The sequence below is a fragment of the Daucus carota genome, chromosome 3, assembly GCF_001625215.2.
Source record: "Daucus carota subsp. sativus chromosome 3, DH1 v3.0, whole genome shotgun sequence".
In the NCBI taxonomy this organism is placed as follows: domain Eukaryota; kingdom Viridiplantae; phylum Streptophyta; class Magnoliopsida; order Apiales; family Apiaceae; genus Daucus; species Daucus carota.
The window spans coordinates 45,483,760-45,506,916 of NC_030383.2; the positions used below are offsets into that span (position 1 = coordinate 45,483,760).

General features: G+C 36.0%; 2 protein-coding genes across 7 annotated transcripts; both read left to right on the plus strand.

Annotated features, from left to right (window-relative positions):
• Positions 1 to 1,113: 1,113 nt before the first annotated feature.
• LOC108214960 (L-ascorbate oxidase homolog) lies at positions 1,114 to 4,625 on the plus strand. The gene is made up of 8 exons (XM_017387233.2): positions 1,114 to 1,413; positions 1,517 to 1,626; positions 2,088 to 2,358; positions 2,896 to 2,992; positions 3,163 to 3,508; positions 3,613 to 3,978; positions 4,070 to 4,148; positions 4,259 to 4,625. The coding sequence occupies exons 1-8, from the start codon at positions 1,273 to 1,275 to the stop codon at positions 4,460 to 4,462; spliced, it is 1,614 nt and encodes a 537-aa protein (XP_017242722.1). The 5' UTR covers positions 1,114 to 1,272; the 3' UTR covers positions 4,463 to 4,625.
• Positions 4,626 to 6,658: 2,033 nt separating this feature from the next.
• Positions 6,659 to 22,398, plus strand: LOC135151231 (uncharacterized). 6 transcript variants are annotated; one of them, XR_010289835.1, is made up of 4 exons: positions 7,354 to 7,631; positions 8,459 to 8,522; positions 16,130 to 16,382; positions 22,107 to 22,398. XR_010289835.1 is itself a non-coding variant. In XM_064089032.1 (3 exons), exon 3 carries the CDS (start codon positions 9,917 to 9,919, stop codon positions 12,254 to 12,256), a length of 2,340 nt encoding a protein of 779 aa, XP_063945102.1. In that variant the 5' UTR covers positions 6,659 to 7,631; positions 8,459 to 8,522; positions 9,110 to 9,916. The 6 variants fall into 6 exon arrangements, 1 of the variants encoding a protein (XP_063945102.1); XR_010289836.1 differs by having other exon boundaries at positions 7,359 to 7,631; positions 16,184 to 16,382; XM_064089032.1 differs by lacking the exons at positions 16,130 to 16,382; positions 22,107 to 22,398 and adding an exon at positions 9,110 to 12,256 and having other exon boundaries at positions 6,659 to 7,631.
• The last annotated feature ends 759 nt before the right edge of the window (positions 22,399 to 23,157 follow it).

The window sequence follows — 23,157 nt, forward strand, 5'->3', positions numbered from 1 at the left end:
TGAAACTGAAAAAGTAAATCAGATACAAATCTAGTCGAGAGAGCGAGCAAGAGATTGAGAAGTTAAAAGAGAGGGATTCTGATTTGGAGGCGGAAAGAATAGAGGGTGAGTCAGAGATTTCAGGGTTTGTGCGGCCGCGGCTTAGCAGTAGGCAGGTGATTAGAATGAAGTGGATAATTGACAGTGTGATAGTTTAGGGTTTTGTACGTTAAGTAATAAACTTTTAATTATATAATATATAATATATATAATTCGGGTGGATTCCGGGTTACCCGAACCCAACCCGAAAATGACCCGATTTTTTCGGGTTAATTTTGGGTCAACCCGAAATCGACCCGAACCCGAAATACCTTGACCCGAATTCGTACTTTACGGGTCGAATTCGTGTCGGGTTATCGGGTCGTGTCTGAAATTGCCAGCCCTAGTTGGACTTGCTCTTAATCATAATATCAATGACTTCTGTTTCGTTTAAAATCTTCTTTACAGTGCATTTGACAGGTGTCGGACCCCACATTCTTATTGGCATGCTCTGTTCTCTTTTAGAGTAATTAGCACCAGTTACTTAATAGCGGTAGCAGAGCAGTTGCCTCATGGGGAATAAGATGCCAGCTACTTAAGTATATAATCATTGCTAATCATATTAGCCAATACGCGTTATTACCGCCGATTATGCAAGTTGTTGGTCGGGCTTTACATTATTATTCCTGCATGCACTGTTACTTTCCTTTTTCTACACTTTTATTTATATATAGCAAGTTCTATGTTCCCACTCCCCACCGCCAACTAGAGATGCACAAAAGATCTGTTCGGGCCAGATCCAGATCGGGCCAAAAAAATCCGGATTTTTTTCAAACCAGATCGGGCCGGGCTTTTTTAAAAATCGGTCCGGGCCGGGCCGGGCTTTTCCAAAAATACTAGGCCCGGTTTAGTTATAAAAAACCCGGATTTTTCAAAAATCCGGATTTTATCCGGGTTTTTTTGAAAATATTAGGCCTGTTTTAGGCCCTCGGGCCGGGCCGGGCCAGACCGAGTTTTTTTCGGATCGGATTTTTCAGATTTTTTTCCAGATCGGATCAGATCGGATTTCAGATTTCGGATTTTTTGAACATCTCTACCGCCAACACTAATCTAGCAATCAGGAACATAGACAACAAACCCATATCCATTACATAGATCACTCAGATCTCTACTACATTTGTATGCATTGTTCTTAAACTAGTTGTGTTTTGCAGATTTTAAGGTTTTGAAAGTGGTTTTCTTTGTTCTGGTGCTATGTCAAAAGCTGCCTCCATTCAGCTTATTTTTGTACTAGTTGTTGGGTTCTTGAGTGTTTTGAAAGCTGAGGACCCTTATAAATACTATACATGGACTGTTACTTATGGAACAGCTTCTCCTCTGGGTACCCCTCAACAGGTGTGACATGGTTTCTTGATTGTGTTCTTTTTTGTTTTAGGTGTGATGTTTTTGATTGTTTTGGAATGTAAGTTTGATTTATTTGGTGGTTTACAATTATCAGGTCATTTTGATTAATGGGCAATTTCCTGGACCTAGACTTGATGTTGTTACTAATGACAACATTGTTCTTAATCTTTTCAACAAGCTGGATGAGCCTTTTCTTTTAACATGGTCAGTCTCTCAATTCTCTAGATTTTTGGCATCAATATATGTTGATGTAAATTCAACATATATTTTGAGAATGTTGGGTTCCTGAAATTCAAAATCGAGAGAGCAGAGTTACAGGAGCTATTATACCTTAAGATGTTGGGGGACTTTTAGAAGCTTGATATCTTTTTCTTTAATTATCAGAGTAAACAAAATGTCAACTTGGATGATAGTTTATATAATTATATCATATTTCATAGTGTAATGGTCTCAATTGCTGGCATAATCATATAAACCCATTGCACAACTTATTCAAATGAATTTTTCTCCCTGTTTTCTTATAAAAATTTTATTTAGCAAAAATAAAATAAAATATGGTAACTCTTTTCTTTATATGCAACTAGAATTGTGCAGTTAGTGTGTAAATTCTAGGCAAATCAATTATGGATATTTGGTCTGAGAGGAAGTTATTATGTCTTGACTAGGAATGGAATTAAACAGAGGAAAAACTCTTGGCAAGATGGTGTGTTGGGGACAAATTGTCCTATCCCCCCAAATTCAAATTTCACTTACAAGTTTCAACCAAAAGATCAAATTGGAGGATATACATACTTCCCATCTACTGCAATGCACAAAGCTGCTGGAGGGTTTGGGGCACTAAATGTCTATTCAAGACCAAGGATTCCAATCCCGTATGCCACACCAGCTGCAGACTTTAGTTTACTTATTGGTGACTGGCGCAAGGGTAACCACAAGGTAACGATGCTGTTTGCTCTTTCCTACTTGTAATGCTTCTGAATCATTTTGAAAAGTAAATTCACTGTTTCTACGAGCCTCTGTAAAAAGTCTGGATTTTGTGTTAAATGGACAAATAACTTTGTTGGCTACTAGTAAAAGGTAGCTGGGAGAGCGTGGTCTGTTATGATATATATTAGTTTCAAATGGCAGGGATATACTTGTTGGTCAATTTCCTCCTGTATATATCCTTGATAAATTAGCCTTATGTTGTCCTTTGTATAGATATTAGATTACGTGATGTTCTTCCCCTCGAGGATAACAATATTCCTTTTTGTTTATTGTTTTGGGCACCCCCTTTCATCTTGACAGTCTAACTGTTAAAAAAGAAAAGGTCCTACAGCCACAGGCAGGGCTGCCTAGCCTAGTTTCTTCTCAGTAGAAGTTATAGTAGCTTAATTGTGGATGCTGCACAGCAAAATTCCTTTCCCAAAATCGACATGTTCCTGATCCTTTTCTCACTCTTCTAATATGTTATTAATGTCTTTATGTTGTCAGGGATTAAGACAGTATCTCGATTCTGGAAAGTCTTTAACATTTCCTGATGGCGTTCTTATCAATGGACAAACACAGTCTTCCTACAGCGGTGATCAAGGTCCTAAACATCTGAACTAAAATCATAATTTGTTGCTAAAAGATCTTTATGCTTTTAAGTTTTGTTACTAAAATCTCTCTACACTTTTAAATTTTAACCTTTGTCATACGGGTGATCCAGTCTTGTCTGAATTGTTTTTCTGACAATTACACATTCACCTTTCAATTTAGGTAAAACATACTTATTCAGGATTTCAAATGTGGGCTTGTCAACCACCTTGAACTTCAGGATTCAGGGACACAAGATGAAGCTAGTTGAAGTTGAAGGATCTCACACGGTTCAAAACCTGTATGATTCTCTTGATGTGCATGTTGGCCAATCCGTCTCTGTGCTAGTTACTTTAGATCAGCAACCGAAAGATTACTATATTGTTGCATCAACACGATTTACAAACCGTGTTCTGACAGGCACTGCAGTGTTACACTACAGTAACTCCCATACCCCAGTATCCGGACCTGTACCCGCTGGTCCAACTTATCAGGTTCACTGGTCGATGCAGCAGGCCAGAACCTACAGGTATATATTCATTGGGCCTTTTTGTTTTACATCATTCATCTCATAGCATTTGTTATATATCTATGATATATTTTGTGCATGATGTTTGATATATTCTTTCCTAGGTGGAATTTGACAGCAAATGCAGCCAGGCCCAACCCCCAGGGTTCTTTCCATTATGGAACTATTAAACCAGCAAAAACAATTGTATTGACAAACTCAGCTCCTCTAATAAACGGCAAGCAACGATATGCTGTCAACAGAGTCTCTTACATCAATGCTGATACCCCTTTAAAACTTGCTGATTACTTCAACATTCCTGGAGTGTTCAGCACAAATTCCATACAAAGTTCCCCTTCTGAAGGTCCTGCATCCGTTGCTACCGCGGTTATGCCTGCCTCCCACCACGACTTTATTGAAGTTGTCTTTCAGAACAATGAGCAAACCATGCAATCTTGGCATCTTGATGGCTATGATTTCTGGGCCATCGGGTAAGTCACCATGCTTATAATCAGTTAAATGGTTTTTCCCCCTTCGAGGGAGGTATCAGCTTCTAACTGTGCACCATTTTAACAAATGCAGTTATGGATCCGGCAAATGGACAGAAGCTAGTAGAAAGAGCTACAATCTAATTGATGCTCTTACCAGACATACCGTTCAAGTAATACATCCTTTAGCCCTTCTTTGCTAAACGTCGCGATTGCAATTTGCAGTAACGAAACTTATGTGAACCATTAAGCAAAATTGTTAACTCACTTTTATTGTTTCCAGGTATATCCCAACTCTTGGAGTGCTATATATGTTTCTTTGGACAACCAAGGCATGTGGAATATGAGGTCTGCTACATGGGAAAGGCAATATCTAGGGCAACAATTTTATCTCAGAGTTTACAACCCAGTTCAAAATCTTGCTAACGAGTATGACATTCCATCAAATGCTATACTTTGTGGAAAAGCTGTTGGCCGTCATATTTAGAATGATATTCATGGAACATTCAGTTTTCTGGTCATGAGGGGATGACTGCAAATGAAGAACAGATGTTTTTAGCTTCTTGATTGATATTATTTATGTACTTACCAAAATATATTTATCTATTCTGTACGATTACTTGATTAAAATTCTGGCTTAATTTTTTTCATTCGAAGGTTTCAATATCTGTAAAATATGCATTAAAGGTATATAAAAGAACAAACAGAACCTGCACAGGCTGAGTATATGTTGGTAACTAAAGCTTTTGGCCTTTGTCTCCACAACTCAATAGTTTACTCATCATGATTCTCTATTTGTTGAATATTTAAAACAAGATATACTCTGAAAAAACATATGAATTGACACTCTGAAAAAAACAATTTATTTTGGTATTGCATAATGCATTGACAGATGACTGATAACAAAATGTTGGAAACTTGTTTTTTTCTTTGATAAGACAGTAAACCGGTTTCCTGACAAAAAAAAAAGACAGTAAACCGGTTTCGTTTTGGTAAAAATGTTGTATGCCAATTTGCTCAGGAGTCAGCAAACTTGTTCACCCCGTAGGCCCATTTAACTCATACCAAGTACTCCTGTCAGCCCATGGATATACAAGCCTTCTCTTTATGGATACATTATTTAACACTGGGCTTATCGTTATGAGTCTTATGACTATTTATTTGCTGTGCAGCATGAAACTTATAGTTTTCTTGAGTCAAGTAATGTTAACCCAGGAAACTTGCCTAAAAATAAAATAAAACCGATCGTTCGGATATACTCCCTCCATCCAGACATTTGTTTATATATGGTCTGAGGGTATAGAAGTTAAGAATATATATCGTGATGGAAATGAAAAAGAAAAGTGGTTGAAGTGTCTGAGATCCATTAATTTTTGATAAGTTTCAAAATATAAACAATTAGATAGAGACACCTAAAAAAACACTATAGTAAAATGTTTGGGTCAGATAAACTAAGAGCATCTCTAATGGGCTCTTTAAACAAACTCTTAACTTTGAATCTAAAAAGTAGGGGTGTTCATCAAACCGCCCACACCGTATAAACCGCCCGCAGTGCTCCGCACCGCACCGCAAAATGCGGTTTTTCTTTTTCGTGGTGCGGTTGCGGGTTGAAATTTTATCAAACCGCACGGTGCGGTGTGGGTTGCGATTTGACATTATACATGCGCAGTTCAAACCGCACCGTTATTTTCTAATATATAAAATATATCACATATAATTACCAATATTTATATTATATAAGCAGATTATTTATTATGATGTTATCTTCTATATGTGTGTATATATGTTCAAGTTACTCAACTTAATTTTAATAATTTTACAATACAAATGTTAGTTTTAAGATGACAAATTAAATATTATAATTATATATTTTTTTCTATAAAATGACTTGTGTTGAAATCTTTTGATCTTCATCATTATCATACTCATATTTTAGTTTATATTTCTTTTCATGAGTACCGTAACTCTATACTCCCTCCATTCCATTATATTAGTCGTTTTGTTATTTTGCACACATATTAAGAAGTGAAGCTATGACCTGTTTTTGTAATTAATACAACTTAGGTTTCATGTTACTACTTACGGGAATTGTCAACATTAAATTCTCTCTTTTACTTTTCTTTTACTTTCATCCATTTTCCCCTCTGTAAACTTTCCAACAAAAATTTTTCTTCCCTCCAATAAAATTCTATTCCCTCCCCAAAATTAAAATTTTGGTTCTATGTGTTATTTTGATATTATTTCCTATTCTATATAGTGAAGGATAAATATATTTATGAGTTACATTATTTTTTTTGATGAGTAACATAAATTATACTTTTGACTTAAATATTTAATCATGAAGAAACTCCTCGTTATTTTTTTAAAGTTAATTATTATTCATATATAATCACTCTAAAATAATTTAGTTTAAAATTAGTTATAATATAACAATGTTTTTATATCAAGTTTTTATGTAATTTATTTTATATTCTCAAAATTTTGAGAAAAGGTTAAAACTATATTTTCTACAATTTCTTGTATTTAAGAAAGTTAATTTTCTTTCATATATAATCACTTTCTTATATTTAAACAAGTTACATTTGAAAGTTGAGTTTCATTCATATATAATGTCACACCCTGGTCCCAAACAAATGCTTATATAATACTTTTGAATGTATTAAAATAGTTTTCGGGATTTTAGATTTAACAAAAATATTTTGTTTTAGGATTTATAAGGAATTTGCGAATAGTAAGGTGACCCTATAAAGGAGAAAGGACATGAAGGGGTAAAAATAAAAGTCTCAGAATAATTTTTAGATATTTTATAAATTACCAGAGCGGAGAAATAGTGAACAGAAGTACGGTCAGAATTGTATGATTTTGCACCGAACTGTGATTATAAAATCCAGTTATTAGAAAATAGGTGAAAATAGAAAAGACACAAAATGAGCCAAGAATTTTCCTAGAGTATCTAAATAAATTGTGGGACTCATTTATGAATTTTCGGAAATTTTACGAAGCTCAAGGAAGTTAAAATGAAAAGGAATAAAGGAGCCGGATACCCAAGATTTCCGGACTGCAAAATGACCTTTAAACTAAACCAGCGGAATTTCAGAAGGAATACTGAAGAGAAGGTTAGTAAGTTTATGATCTTTGGAGTCTCTAGAACATTCCTATATTGAGTTTGAAGAAAAATCTCGAGATTAAGAGTGGACAGGGATCAGTGGAAAAATATCAGACCGATACATCCCTAAGAAAAAGTGAAATATTTTCGGACTCCAAATGAGCTCATTTTACTGTCAAAAATTCCCAAATAATATATTAGGAATTATTATATCGTCGGAATTCATGAACGAGATCAAGAATAGTGAGATTTAATTTAAGATTTCAAGAATTTAAGGACATGGAATAGATAATTATCCAAAAAGCATATTCAAAAGAATATTCCTGCAGGGTGGCACATTCTGATTGGTTAATCAAGTTAAAAGAAAACCAAAATGGAAACAAAGTATACGACCACATTTCATCTGCTGCCGAAGTGAAGGAAAAAAAAAGAAGAAAAGAAAGAAAATAAGAAAAAATTCAAGAAAAATTCATAGGAAAATATTTCTAGCTCGGATTTTCGTGTTCTATAGCTTGTTGGAAAGATCTCTTCAAGACCTTTAATTCAAGAGGTATGTTTCTGAAATTTGTAATCATTAACGTGTTCAAAAAGAGGGTTGATTCTAGCTATGAATAGTGATGTTCTTGGTGGAAGAATTTCAATAAATCTTAAGATAATTACTAGGAGGTTATGGTGTTATAATAAGCATGTTTACATGTTTGGATTATTGTTTAAACTTGTAAAGTTGTTGTTCTTGATTGGGTTTGAAAGGATGATCTGATATGAGTATGATATGATGATTTGAAGGTTATATAATTGTTTGGGTTGATGATTAATATGAGTTTAATCATGGAAATGTTAAGATTATAGCCGTTATCATGCCCGAGTTGAAATAACATCCACTGTTACTGTTCATCTGAACAGTTGTGTTTCGAATTCAAGAGGTTTCTTTATATGGATGGATAGAGTTTGATTAGTAGATCGCGTGAGTGCTTGAATCATGCAAAACGGATTTACAGTTTAGAAGTTATGGCCATTATAGTACAGGACACGCAGAATCCTAGTTCCGGTAAGAAATGAACTTTGAGGTTACAATTCGACGAACTCAAAGATGATATAAATCATGGAATAATTTGAGTAAATACTAGGGGCGAATTGGGAGGTATATGAGTTGGCTTTGTAAGAAAAACTCGAATGGTTTGTAAGTGAAAAATGTCGTAACCCAAAGGTATAAATAGTAACAATACGTGAGACGAGAAACAGTTAGTACCAAATCTCTTTTAAATGAAAGGATTAACAATAAGAGTAATTAGAAGGGACTTTAAGGGTAGGTAACACGTACACACACTATGATATAGAGTTATAAAGGATTTTAATGATTAATTATGTCCCTTATAGGTGCACAGAAAGGTGCAGAAGAACTTTAAGGACCAGGAAGTTGTAACTGAGTTGCGGAAGTAAGGTGAGTATACATCAACACTACTTATATCTGTGTGATATACGAATTACGTGCTTTTATATGCTGGAAGTGATATATATATATTAGAATACTGATTTGACTATGGGATTCTATACATGACTAAAGTTCTTTGATGTAAATGTAATGTGATGATATATCAAAGTACATGTATTTATGGAATGTGTATTGACGTGTGATTTCACGAATGATACATTAGCATAAAGTACAAGTGACAGTCACTTGTGTAATGGCCACCTTTATATATGGAACCTACGGGTAATTACGGAGCAGACTATATGTCAGCCATAGACGGGGCCGACTTATGTCGGACATAGACGGAGCCGATTTCCATAGTCGGACATAGACGGATGTTAGGAATCAATAATTTTTGATGATAACATAAACATTTTGTAACATGTCTTACTTAGAATCTTTATCAAATTTCAGTTGTAATTGTTATGTTTCTTATCTTTGGGAATTATCAACGGATGGGTAGAATAGGATGGCTAATTGTAAATATCCAATGCCATGTAATTTTATCTAAGTGAAGGATATTCAACTGATGAGATGTAACTATTCAACTGATGAAGATTGGATGATGTTTCAACTGAAGACAAAGTATTCAACTGATGAAACTGGAACAGCATTCAACTGATGAAGTTTGTAATTCATTCAACTGATGAAGTCTGTATTTCTTTCAACTGATGAGCCTAGCACAACATTCAACTGATGAAGTCAAGAGCAGTTGAAAGTAACCAGAACTTTCAACTGATGAAGCAAAGAGCAGTTGAAAGTGACTAGAGCTTAAGTCTGACAAATCACATGGATCGAATTACACTAAAATAGACATGGAAGCCTAATTAGGAAAATAAAGAAGAAGCAGAAACATACTTATCTCATGCAGTGCAATCTGAATCAAATCAAGATGATGGTCAAAGATGAAGACATCTCAGAAAGCATGCATAAGACAAAGTTGTGCAGCATTGTTTTAGATTAGTGTGCATTTTGTAATCTAGCTAAATGCTTTGTGAAACTTGGAGTATATAACCAAGTTAGTAGCATCAGTTGAACTTGTTCAAATCACTTGAGAGAAAAATCTGAGAGTTAGAACTTGTTTGAGTGATGAGCCAGCAGCTGTGCGAATTGTAATCAATCCACAGATTCTTCTATATAAAATCTCACGGGTGGATCATTCAATCCACCCGTATTTTTAAATACTTGGTGTTTCCTGTTTTACTGTGTTTAAGTGTATTGTTTCTTGAATCTTTTAATTTGTAAAAGATTGTATTCAACCCCCCCCCTTCTACAATCTTTCTTATAGTTGGTGTAAAATAACAATTGGTATCAGAGCCAGGTTCCCAACAAACAGGGAAAAAGATCAACACTGCTAAAGAAAGATGGGAAAGAAGGATGCTGGAGTGAAGATTCCTGTTCTTGACAAAGACAACTATTTTCACTGGAAAGTGAGAATGCATCTGCATTTGTTGTCCATTGATGAAAGCTATGTGAACTGCATTGAAAAAGGACCTCATGTCCCAATGAAGGTCTGCACCAGTATGGGAGCTGATGGTGAAGATATGGTAGGTAAGATGATTCCAAAACCTATCCATGAGTATTCTCAAGAAGATATTGAAGAAGTGCACAAGGACAAGAAAACCATGAATCTTCTGTTCAATGGTTTGGATCAAGAGATGATTGATAGTGTTATCAGCTGCACAAGTGCCAAAGAAGTTTGGGACACCATCAGGACCATCTGTGAAGGGAATGAGCAAGTGAGAGAGAACAAAATGCAGCTTCTGATTCAACAATATGAGTCATTCCATTTCAAGGCTGGTGAAAGTTTGAGTGATACATTTAACAGATTTCAAAAGCTGTTAAATGGTCTAAAACTCTTTGGAAGAGTATATCAAGTTAAGGATTCAAACTTGAAATTCTTAAGAGCTCTTCCCAAAGAATGGAAACCCATGACAGTCTCTCTCAGAAATACACAAGAATTTAAAGATTATACTCTAGAGAGACTGTATGGAACCTTAAAGACTTATGAGCTTGAAATGGAGCAAGATGAAGAGATTGAGAAAAGCCAAAAGAAAGGGCATTCATCTGTGGCTTTAGTTGCATCTCTAGAAGATACTGTCAAGGACAAGGGAAAGTCTCAAGCTGAAGAAACTGATAAGTTGGTCAAAGAGGAGAGCTCAGAGTCAAGCAAAGGAAAAAGAAAAGAGAAAGATGGAGCTGATTCTGGTGAAGAAAGTGATGGAATTGATGAACATCTAGCCTTCCTATCAAGGAGATTCTCCAAACTGAAATTCAAAAAGAATTTCAATTCTGCAAAATCATTCAAAGGCAATCAAAAATCTGACAGAAGCATGGTTGACAGATCAAAATTCAAATGCTTCAATTGTGGGATTGCAGGTCACTTTGCAAATGAGTGCAGAAAGCCTAAAGTTGAGAAGAAGTCAAGTGAAAACATTGACTACAAAAAGAAATATTATGAACTTCTCAAACAAAAGGAAAGAGCATTCATCACAAAGGATGATTGGGCAGCTGGAGATGATTCTGATGAAGAGGAGGAGTTTGTCAATCTAGCTCTAATGGCCAACTCCACAGATCAAGAAGAAAACACTGGAAGCAGTAGTCAGGTATTCACTACAAACCTAGTTGAGTTAACTAAAGATGAATGCAATGCTACCATTAATGAAATGTCTACTGAATTGTATCATTTGCATGTTTCTTTAAAATCTCTTACTAAGGAAAACAGTAGAATTAAGGAAGCTAACACCTTTCTTAGTGATAGAAACAGTGCCTTAGAAGCTCAATTTATTGAGTTTGAGAAGCTGAAAATTGAGTGTCAGACAGCCAAGGATGATCTCTTGGTTGTTCTGAAGAGAGAAGAGATCATAAGAAAGCAGCTTGATAAGGAACAAAAGATTATTGCCAAATGGAAATCTGGTAGAGATGTTTCCACCAATATCATTAACATGCAAGGTAGAGAGACCTTTGTGGAGAATGAATGGAAAAGGAATAAGAAAATTCTTGAGATATCTGAGAACAGTTCAAGTGATGAGAATACTGATGATGATCATCAGTTGAAGAGTAAAGTCTCAACTGATGAGAGTCATCAGTTGAACAAAAACTCACCAGTTGACAAGAAAGTTCTCAAGAAGCTCAGCAAGAAATATGGTCCTATTAAAAAGAATTTTGTTAAAGGTGAGAATAGTTCTTCTGAGACCAGTGATAGTGTTAATAACACTCTTAATTCCAGTAACAAGAACAAGAAGAAGTTGGATACTAGTGAGCATAAATCTGAGGAGACTAAAAAGAAGAAAGGAAATAGAAATGGCAAAATAGGAGTTAACAAGCACACCAATTACACTCCCAATGCTAGTGCTCTTAGGAAAACCTGCAGTAAGTGTGGTAGTGTAAATCATTTATCTGCTAATTGTAAAACTGTGATTGCTCCTAATTTATCTTTGCCTATTCCTATGACATCTGTTCCTCACATGAATTTATCTGCTATGAATATGATGCCTGGTTTATTGTCTCACAATCCTTATTCTCAGCCTAACATGCCATATATGTTCAATCCTTACTTTAATGCCGTTAACATGCCTCAATTTCATTCAAATTTGCATGGAATGAACAATGTATGCATGCCTCAAAGGCCTGTGTTTGAAAACAGAGTTGATATTCCAATTTCTCAACCAAAACCAAAGATTGAACCAATTCAATCCAAGTAAAAAGTTGAGAAAGTGGAAAAGGCTGTTAAGACTAACAAATCTGGACCCAAAGCAATTTGGGTACCAAAATCAACTTGATCTGTTTATGTAATGTGTGCAGGGAAACCACAAGAAGAATTTGTGGTACTTGGATAGTGGATGCTCTAGATTCGTCCCTGCTCACAAAATTTGAGGAGAAAGCTGGCCCTAGCATTACCTTTGGAGATGACAGCAAAGGATATACTATGGGATATGGCCTGATTGCAAAAGAAAATGTCATCATTGATGAAGTTGCATTGGTGTCTGGTCTTAAGCACAACTTGCTTAGCATCAGTCAACTCTGTGATAAAGGTTACAAAGTTAATTTCACTCCTGCAGCCTGTGTTGTCACCAAAGGAGATGACAACAATGTGGTTCTGATTGGACAAAGGAAAGGAAATGTGTATGTAGCTGACTTTAATTCTGTAAAGTCTGAATCTATCACTTGTCTTCTTAGCAAAGCAAGCTCAGATGACAGTTGGCTATGGCATAAGAGATTGTCTCATCTAAATTTCAAAACCTTGAATGAGTTAGTTAAGAAGGACTTGGTAAGAGGCCTACCTAAGCTGGAATTCTCCAAAGATGGATTATGTGGAGCTTGTCAGCTAGGAAAGCAAAAGAGAAGCTCTTTCAAAAGCAAAACTCTTTCATCAATTGTGAAGCCCCTTCAGCTCTTGCATATGGATTTATTTGGACCAGTCAACATAATGTCCATTTCAAAGAAGAAATATTGCCTAGTGATTGTTGATGATTTTTCAAAATTTACTTGGACTTTCTTCCTGCATTCTAAGGATGAAGCTGGGAAAATCATCATCAATCATATCAAGGCATTAAACAACAATCCAGATGTCAAAGTTGGAAGGATAAGAAGTGACAATGGAACAGAATTCAAGAACTCTGTGATGAAAGAATTTTGTGAAGAAGAGGGAATTATTCATGAGTTTTCTGCACCAAGAACTCCACAACAAAATGGTGTTGTTGAAAGGAAGAATAGAACTCTTATTGAGGCTGCAAGAACCATGATTAATGAAGCTCAACTTCCAACCTATTTTTGGGCTGAAGCTGTGAACACTGCTTGTTTCACTCAAAACATTTCACTAATTACCAAACCTCATAATCTAACTCCCTTCCAACTCTTCAAAGGAAAGAAGCCAACAATTAGCTTTCTTCATGTATTTGGATGCAAGTGTTATGTTCTAAGAAATCAAGGTGAAAATCTTGGAAAATTTGAGGCCAAGGCAGATGAAGCTATTTTTGTTGGATACTCTAATGGAAAATCATTTAGAGTATATAATCTGAGAACCAACATTGTTATGGAATCAATCCATGTAGTTTTTGATGATAAAAAGATTCAAGGATTCTCAGATGAAGGATTTCATGATAATCTCAGATTTGAGAATGAAGGTGAAGGTGATCTGTATGATAGTGATGATGATGATGACACTGTTCAAAATGTTGGAATTAATCCTGGAATTAATGTTCCAACTGATGACTCTCTGGTGCAAGAAACAGCTGCTACTGGAAATTCAACTGAAGCATCAGTTGAAACTGCATTTGAGGGATCAGTTGAAACACCTCAAGGATCATCAGTTGAAAGAATGTCCCAAAATTTCAATCAGTCTAGAAATAATGAGATGTCAAATGTAGGGGGAGCTTTCCAACATGGAAACCTGAACTTCAACAATGAAGCCACATCATCAAGACAATCACTTCCACCACAAAGAAAGTGGACAAGGGATCATCCTTTTGAGCTAATTATTGGAGATGCAAATGCATCTGTACAAACAAGAAGAGCAACTCAAGATGAGTGTTTGTATAGTGCATTCCTTTCACAGGATGAACCTAAAGTCATAGAAGATGCTCTCAAAGATGCTGATTGGGTTCTTGCAATGCAAGAAGAGTTAAATCAATTTGAGAGAAACAATGTATGGAAGCTGGTACCCAAACCTAAAAACAGAACAATTGTAGGCACAAGGTGGGTATTCAGAAACAAGGTGGATGAGAATGGAGTTGTCACCAGGAACAAGGCAAGGCTTGTTGCTAAAGGATACTCTCAGTCTGAAGGAATTGATTTTGATGAGACCTTTGCACCAGTTGCAAGACTAGAAGCTATAAGAATCTTCCTGGCCTATGCTGCTCATGCAAACTTTAAAGTTTATCAGATGGATGTCAAGAGTGCTTTTCTAAATGGTGAACTGGAAGAGGAGGTATATGTCAGTCAACCTCCTGGCTTTGAAGATCCAGAATTTCCAGAGTATGTTTACTTTTTATTAAAAGCACTCTATGGACTAAAGCAAGCACCAAGGGCATGGTATGACACTCTGTCTCAATTCTTGTTAGATAATCATTTTTCCAGAGGAACTGTGGATAAAACACTATTTTACAGAAATGTAAATGGTGCCTTTATTCTGGTTCAAATTTATGTAGATGATATAATTTTTGGTTCTACAGATGAGAAACTTTGCAAGAAGTTTGCTAATCTAATGAAAAGTCAGTATGAAATGAGCATGATGGGAGAGCTCACCTACTTTCTTGGTTTACAAGTTAAACAAGTAAAGGAAGGTATATTCATAAATCAAACTAAGTACATCTATGATCTACTTAAAAAGTTTGATTTATTGGATTGCAAAGAAGCTAAGACTCCCATGCCAACAGCCACCAAATTAGAGTTAAGTCCTAATGAGAAATCTGTGGACATCTCTAATTATAGAGGCATGGTTGGTTCTCTTTTATATTTGACAGCTAGTAGACCAGATATTATGTTTTCTACATGCCTCTGTGCTAGATTTCAATCTGATCCTAAAGAATCACATCTTATTGCTATAAAAAGAATATTCAGATATCTTAAGGGAACACCAAATCTTGGTATTTGGTACCCTAACGACTCTGGATTTGATCTAATTGGATATTCAGATGCTGATTTTGCAGGATGCAAAATTGATAGAAAAAGTACAACAGGCACCTGTCAATTTCTTGGTGACAGATTGATTTCTTGGTTTAGCAAAAAGCAAAATTCTGTATCAACCTCTACAGCTGAGGCTGAGTACATTGCAGCTGGAAGCTGTTGTGCACAATTATTGTGGATGAGAAATCAATTACTTGATTATGGATTAAATCTCTCAAAAATCCCAATATTTTGTGACAACACCAGTGCTATTGCTATAACTGAAAATCCAGTACAACACTCAAGAACCAAGCACATTGACATCAAATACCACTTCATAAGGGAACATGTGATGGCTGGTACTGTTGAAATGCATTTTGTTCCAAGTGAAGAACAGATTGCAGATATTTTCACAAAGCCTCTTGATGAATCCACATTCACAAGGTTGGTAAGTAAATTAGGTATGTTAAATTTCTCCTAATTTAGAATGAATTTTTCTGTAATTTGGCAGCCAGAATTTGATTAATCTTGATTTATCAAAATTGAATTAGTTATAATTCTGGATAAAGTCTATAATATTTCAACTGATGAACTAGTGAAATTGTTTCAACGGATGTTTGAAACAATATCCTCTTGCTTTGTTTTTCATTCAACTGATGACACCAGTTGAAGACGCTTTCAACTGATCTTCATCAGTTGAATAGGAAGTTTAAAGAGGCGCTTATTTCATCCGTTGAAAGTATTATCAGATCTGAGCCGTTGAAATTTCTTTTGTCTCTCACCTACTTTATACACACGATCGTGTGTGTAATTTTTGTAGAGTTCAATAAGAGTAATTTCTTCTCAACGGTAATTTCTCAGCCAATCACAGCAATTTTCTGAGAAAGTATTGAAGTGTTTTAATTTATTTTCATTTATTTTCATCTCATTCTTTCGAATTCTCAAAGCTCTCTTCTCTCTCTGTGCAAAAGCAAGTTCTAATTTCTCTTCAAGCTTTCTCTGTAACTGCAATGGCACCAATGAAGAAGTATACTGCACCAAGTGGGTTCATTTATGAGAAGAACAACTTCGCATCATTTGTGGATACCAAGGCTGTGGAGGAGAAGGAGTATCACAAGATGATGGAGTTCATCAAGTCAAGCCAGCTCTCTTATGCTATGCTTGAAGCTCCTACCATCTACCATGAAATAGTGGAGGAAATGTGGACCTCTGCGGAGTTTAATAGTGAGAATGAAACTCTAACCTTCTCTCTAAATAATGAAATTCATATTGTTAATGCTGATGTTATGAAAGCATGCTTTAAGATTCCTGAAGACACTGTTTTATCTTTGCCTAGTGATGTTCAGTTGGTTAATTTACTTTATGCCATGAATTATGTTTTGCCAACTGATGCCTTAGGTAAAATAGAAAGAAGAGGTCTTAGGAGAGAATGGAGTTATTTGTGTGATGCTTTCATTAAGGCATTTTCTGGTAAAATTAGTAATTTCAATGCTCATACTTCCCAGATTTTACAAATGCTTTACATGTACCTGACTAATGAATATTTCAACTTTGGTGGTTTGATGATCCAAGAAATTGGGGAGAAACTAGGTGATAAAACTGGTAGACCTAGGAATATTTATTATGTTAGATTTCTCATGATGCTAGCTAATCATCTCAATGAAGAGCTAGTTATCACTAACAAGGAAGCCAAGCTTCCCAGTTTTGTGCAGGAAAAGAGAGTCTTTAAGGACCTCTTTAGGATGAATTTATACCCCTCCTTGGAGGTGGTGTACCTGCCAATAATGGAGGCTGGAAAGGAAAAAGAGGTACATGGCTTTCCTACTACTCTCTCTCAACCCTCAACTTCTTTGCTTTCTGCCATCAGGGCTGTTGAAGAGGTCCATCAACAGTCCACACAAGTGGCAAAACCTTCTAAAACCAAGTCTTCTAAACCAACCTCAGATGCCTCCCAAAAGGCATCTGTTGTAAAATCCAAGAAACACAAACCTGAGGGGAGTGTGATTGGAGGTTGTGAGGTCGGAAAGGGTGAACATAAAAGAAGCCCTAAGAATAAGGATGGAGAGGTGTGTGTTGACCAGCCTGGCCACTCTGCAGTCTCCCAAAAGACTGTAGATGTTAATATGGAATTAAACTCATCCCTAGCAGCATCCTCCCAAAAGGATGTTGCTATTGAAAATAGTCCCCAACCAGGGACACAGTTAAAAAGGGGGAGGGGCACCACTTCTTCACCAATAAAAGCTTATGGGAGAAAGAAGTTGAGAAGTGACAAACTCAAGCACTCAGCACACACACAGGAAATAACTTCTCAAAGTCAGATTGATGTGACTCCAATAAATGTGGAGTCACAGCCCCCTTCTTCATCTCAACAAATCACCCATATTCATGATCTTACCATCTCTACTACTCAAACACAATCCCCAACCTCTTCTGTGGATGTGGAATTAATTCACACCACACTTGTAAATTCTCCATCTTTGGATTTCTTGGAGAAGCCCCCTTCTGAGATTGATCATCATCATTTTGATGATTTGTTGGATCTTTCTCTTCCAATTCCTTCTTCTGTGACAGTGTGTTCTGTGGATTTTTCTCTAAAATCAATCACCACAGACTCAACTATCACAGCTTCTAAACCTATTTCTTCATTATCTTCAACTGATCTCCTTCATCAGTTGAATAGTGTTTGTCCTTCAACTGATCTGCTTAACAGCTCTCATCAGTTGAAAGCCTCCTCTACTCATGTTTCAACTGATGTCCCTCATCAGTTGACAACTGCTGTTACTTCAATTAATTTACCTCCTTCTACAGCAGTTGATCACATGGTAGCACAAACACTTCTAGGATTGAGTGCAGTGAGCTATGGAGTGGAGAGGCAGCCTAGTGAGCTGGCAAAAGGAGAGGGTGTGGAGAGTCTGGCATTTTCTTCTAGCCAGGAAAAAGGAGAGGATAAGAGTGACCCTTTAGTAAGGGTAAGTGAGGGAGAGGTAAGTGGTGTGGTGAGCCAAAGGGAGCCCTTGATGCAAGAAAAGAGAGAAATTGAGAGAAATGCAGGTGTCAATGAAGGGTTTAGTGAACAAGAGTTTCAAGCTGAATATAGATCCATATTGGATAGTGTTTCACTAGACCCTGAGACTTTTACTCATGGGATGTCTTCCATTCAAGATTTTGCCAGATTGGATAATCAAGCAGCTGAGAGGCACCTCAATCTGATTCACACTACATCTTCTATGCTTAGAGCAAAGGAGGCATTTACAGCTCTGCCTGCCAATGCTGGAGATGATTTTCATTATGATGATAGTGATGAAGACCTCAATGATGCTCTTGAGGAATCCCTTGTTGAACAACCTACAACTTCTCTACCTTCATGGCTCTCCATGCAGTCTGCCAATGCAATTGTTGTTAGCATGGAGCTGGAAAGGCAAGCTTCAACAATTCTTCAACCACAATCTAGAAGCTCATCCTCCTCTCCAGCCATCTCTGCCACCATTGCCAGTCAAGCACTAGACAATCTCAAGCTTCACAAATATCAATCTCTCCATTTTCAGCATGAGATAGAGCATCTCAATTCTCTTATTGCCTCTGTTAAGACTGATCTGACCAAGCAAATTGATGAAAAGCTTCCAGCTCAGGTCAAATCAGCTCTGTCTGCATCTGAGCAAAAACAACTCCAATTGGAAAAGCAAGTGGAAGCTCTGGAAGGAAATGTCTATATCTTAAACTCTAGAATGGATGAGATGTTGCAGCATCAAAGAATTCAGACTGGACTTCTTCAACATCTTCTTCTTGCCTCTGGTGTTTCTCTTCCCAGTCCATCCCCTACACTTGCTGCTAACAAAAAGGGGGAGAAAGAATTACCAACTCCTGCAGAATTGATCAGCCAAATTCCTCCTCCTTTCCACACTGAAAGGGAAAAGCAAAAGATTGAAAGGATGAAAGAATTGGACTCTATTGCAAAGAGAGTGGCTCAACTGGGCAAGAAATCTTCTACATCTTCTACAGCCACTACAGCTCAAATCTCTTTTCCAACCACAACCACAATTCTCAGGGTGATTACACCTGAGATTGTTATCCCTTCCAAAACAGAAAAGGGTGAGCCATCATTTTTGAATGAGTTCAAGCCCATTCTGTTTCCAAACAATTGTGGCTACTCCAAGCCTGGAAAAGACTGAAGCTCAATCTACTTTCCACTAGCCAGGCCTGACAAAAATGAATACAAGCTTTTGGGCCAAGAGATCAAAAGTTACAAAGACTGTGCAGATGTGGCTTTAAAAGCTCATTTTGCCATCATCTACAGAGAAGGCCAGAAGCTGTTTATTGGAACTGGCCATCCTCACTACTCATTTGCAAAAGCTGAAGAGGTGGCCAGAGAATGTGAAAAAGAGGAGTTTGAATCCCAACTCTCTTTGAACCAAATAGAGGTTGATGAAAGGTATGCTATTGAGCTGGAAGAGGAGTTGGCAGCTGAGCTTCTAAATGAGAAAAGATTGCCTCTTGAATCTTCTCCAAAGAAAAAGAGAGTCAAATCTAAAACTAAGATGCCTGAGGCAGCCAAGAGAAGAGAAGAAGTGCCAGAAAAGCCTATCTCAAAGCCTTCCTATCCAATCAAGGACACCACAGTGGTACATCCAGATGTCAACTTCCATGATGAGCCAATAATGCCAAAGGAGGAGCCAATTGACTTGGAAGATATCCCAATTCCAGCCTTTCTTGTTCAAGAAACTTCCAAGCCTAAGAAGAAAGTCAAGTCTGTGGCTAAGAAGATGGCTAACCCTCCTAAACCTCCAAAAGAACCTGAAAATCCTGATGACTATCTCATTATTGCTAACATTGAAGAAATATCTGAGTTGGAGCTGGAGCTGGATGATCTTCAAGAAGTGAGAGGAATAGAAGCAACTTCAAAACTACCTGAAAGATTGGTATTCTCTTACAAAAACAAAGGTGATGTCATTTGGCCTCTTCACAGAGTTCTGAATTCTGAGGGATTCAGCTCTTTAACAAAAATATATGGATCTATGAAGAGGACAGGAGGATTTACACCACCTGCAAAGCAAATGGTACTAAAGAGAATCCTTGAGATCAGGAAGGAATGGAACTCAGATGCTAGTTTGCAAAGAAGGCTGAAAATTCCCTACACTGGAAAGAAAATTCACCATGAACCTACTCCAGTCATGGAATTTAGGGACAATCAAGGTGTTAGGAGATTTTTCAGACCTAAAGATCAACTCAAGGTTGCTAGCTTGAATACTCTGAAGACTCTCCAATCCAAGCTCAACAGACAAGATAGTGATGAAGAATGGTTCTACAGGATCTTTCAGAAACAGATTAATATTCTTGAAGAAAAACTTAAGTCCAGAAGAAGAAGATCTTCTAGGAACAAGTAACTGCTCAGTCTAGAGGAGCATGATCATCTGTAAACTTTTCTAACTCTTGTATTTAAATTCTGCATTTTATTTTATTAATGTTTTGTTATCATCAAGTGTAGAATTTATGTCTGCATCTTCTCCAGTCATAAATTGGGGGAGATTGTTAGGAATCAATAATTTTTGATGATAACATAAACATTTTGTAACATGTCTTACTTAGAATCTTTATCAAATTTCAGTTGTAATTGTTATGTTTCTTATCTTTGGGAATTATCAACGGATGGGTAGAATAGGATGGCTAATTGTAAATATCCAATGCCATGTAATTTTATCTAAGTGAAGGATATTCAACTGATGAGATGTAACTATTCAACTGATGAAGATTGGATGATGTTTCAACTGAAGACAAAGTATTCAACTGATGAAACTGGAACAGCATTCAACTGATGAAGTTTGTAATTCATTCAACTGATGAAGTCTGTATTTCTTTCAACTGATGAGCCTAGCACAACATTCAACTGATGAAGTCAAGAGCAGTTGAAAGTAACCAGAACTTTCAATTGATGAAGCAAAGAGCAGTTGAAAGTGACTAGAGCTTAAGTCTGACAAATCACATGGATCGAATTACACTAAAATAGACATGGAAGCCTAATTAGGAAAATAAAGAAGAAGCAGAAACATACTTATCTCATGCAGTGCAATCTGAATCAAATCAAGATGATGGTCAAAGATGAAGACATCTCAGAAAGCATGCATAAGACAAAGTTGTGCAGCATTGTTTTAGATTAGAGTGCATTTTGTAATCTAGCTAAATGCTTTGTGAAACTTGGAGTATATAACCAAGTTAGTAGCATCAGTTGAACTTGTTCAAATCACTTGAGAGAAAAATCTGAGAGTTAGAACTTGTTTGAGTGATGAGCCAGCAGCTGTGCGAATTGTAATCAATCCACAGATTCTTCTATATAAAATCTCACGGGTGGATCATTCAATCCACCCGTATTTTTAAATACTTGGTGTTTCCTGTTTTACTGTGTTTAAGTGTATTGTTTCTTGAATCTTTTAATTTGTAAAAGATTGTATTCAACCCCCCCCCCCTTCTACAATCTTTCTTATAGTTGGTGTAAAATAACAACGGAGCTGGCCAGACACACATGGATCCTTTGAGGACATGTGGAAACACGGGCATTATACAGTGAACTGTTCACAATAGCAAAAGAAAGAGAAACAGAGATGCATGCATGCATAGATACAAGTTCATACTTTCATGGCATATATGATTAACATATGTCAGTGCTTTATGATTAAGTAAAACATATATGTGATGATGTTATATCTTGGTGTAGTTTGGATGATGATAATATTATGAATGAAAGATATTAATTGCTCTCATAAATACGAACAGGAAATATATATTAAAATGAATATTTTCTTACAATTGTTTCGAGAACCTTACTTTCTTTTATTTTCTGGAAGATTTTACAAAGACGCTACAAGTTATTTTCAGACAATCTCAGTATCTTTTAAAAACTAAAGTTGATGTATATTCATTGAGTTGCGACTCATGAAAATCGCTCAATTTTTCCAGGACATAAATAATTAGTAGTGTGTTCTATATGAGTGCTCAGTGGGGATTGTAAATAGTGCCTAAGAAGCGGTGGTCCATCAGGATGCTCCAGACTCCTCCAACAGCCGATGCACATATATGTAGCTTGAGAGATTGTGTTTATGTACTCTAAGCATACTAAGTGTGTAAGAAAAATCATGAAGATATATGTATGTTAAATTCTGATAATGTTTGGTGGATGATGGATGACGAAAATGTATTAACATATTATGTTGCTTGATGGTATGGTTTAAGTATTTAGAATTTTATGTTATGATAGAGATCAAATTACAGTCAAGCAACTATTGAAGTTTATATTATCCGTTCATCCAGAGAAAGGTATTTCATAATATTATTAAATTAGATGATGTTGCTAAAATCGCATGAGAATGATTATATGGTACAAGGGTGTTACATATAATCACTTTTAAATAATACTAGCTTATAACCCGTGCAATGCACGTGCGGTCATAATATTTTCTATTTTATCGTATATATTTTAACTTAAATTAATATTATTGTGAGAATAAAATTATAATAGAATAATATAATTAAATAAATTTTTTATTTAACTAATGACAAAATTCTTAATAGTTAATTTCGTCAAATGGCTAATTAAAAATTAGGTCGAGCATATATATTTTACTGACAATGTTAAAATACGATTTTTTTCATGTTATAATTTAAGGAGATCTATAAAATCAGATATAAATCAACCAATCAATCTTTTAATATTTCATTATTAGTAATTAATAATATAGTATAGAACATATCAAGTTAAAAAAGACACGTCAAACCAAATATCAACCCATCATACTAACTTAAATGTTTGGTTTAATAGATAATAAAATATATATTATAACATGTTATAAATTAAGGAGGTTTATGGGTCGAATACCAACCGGCTCACCGAACTCGACTGACCTACCGACTAACTGAACTTTTCGTTTCGGATTTAACAATAGAGTTAATTGCAATTGGCACCCCTTTTGGTTTCGGCTTATTGCACATTGCACCTAATAGTTTTGAAAAA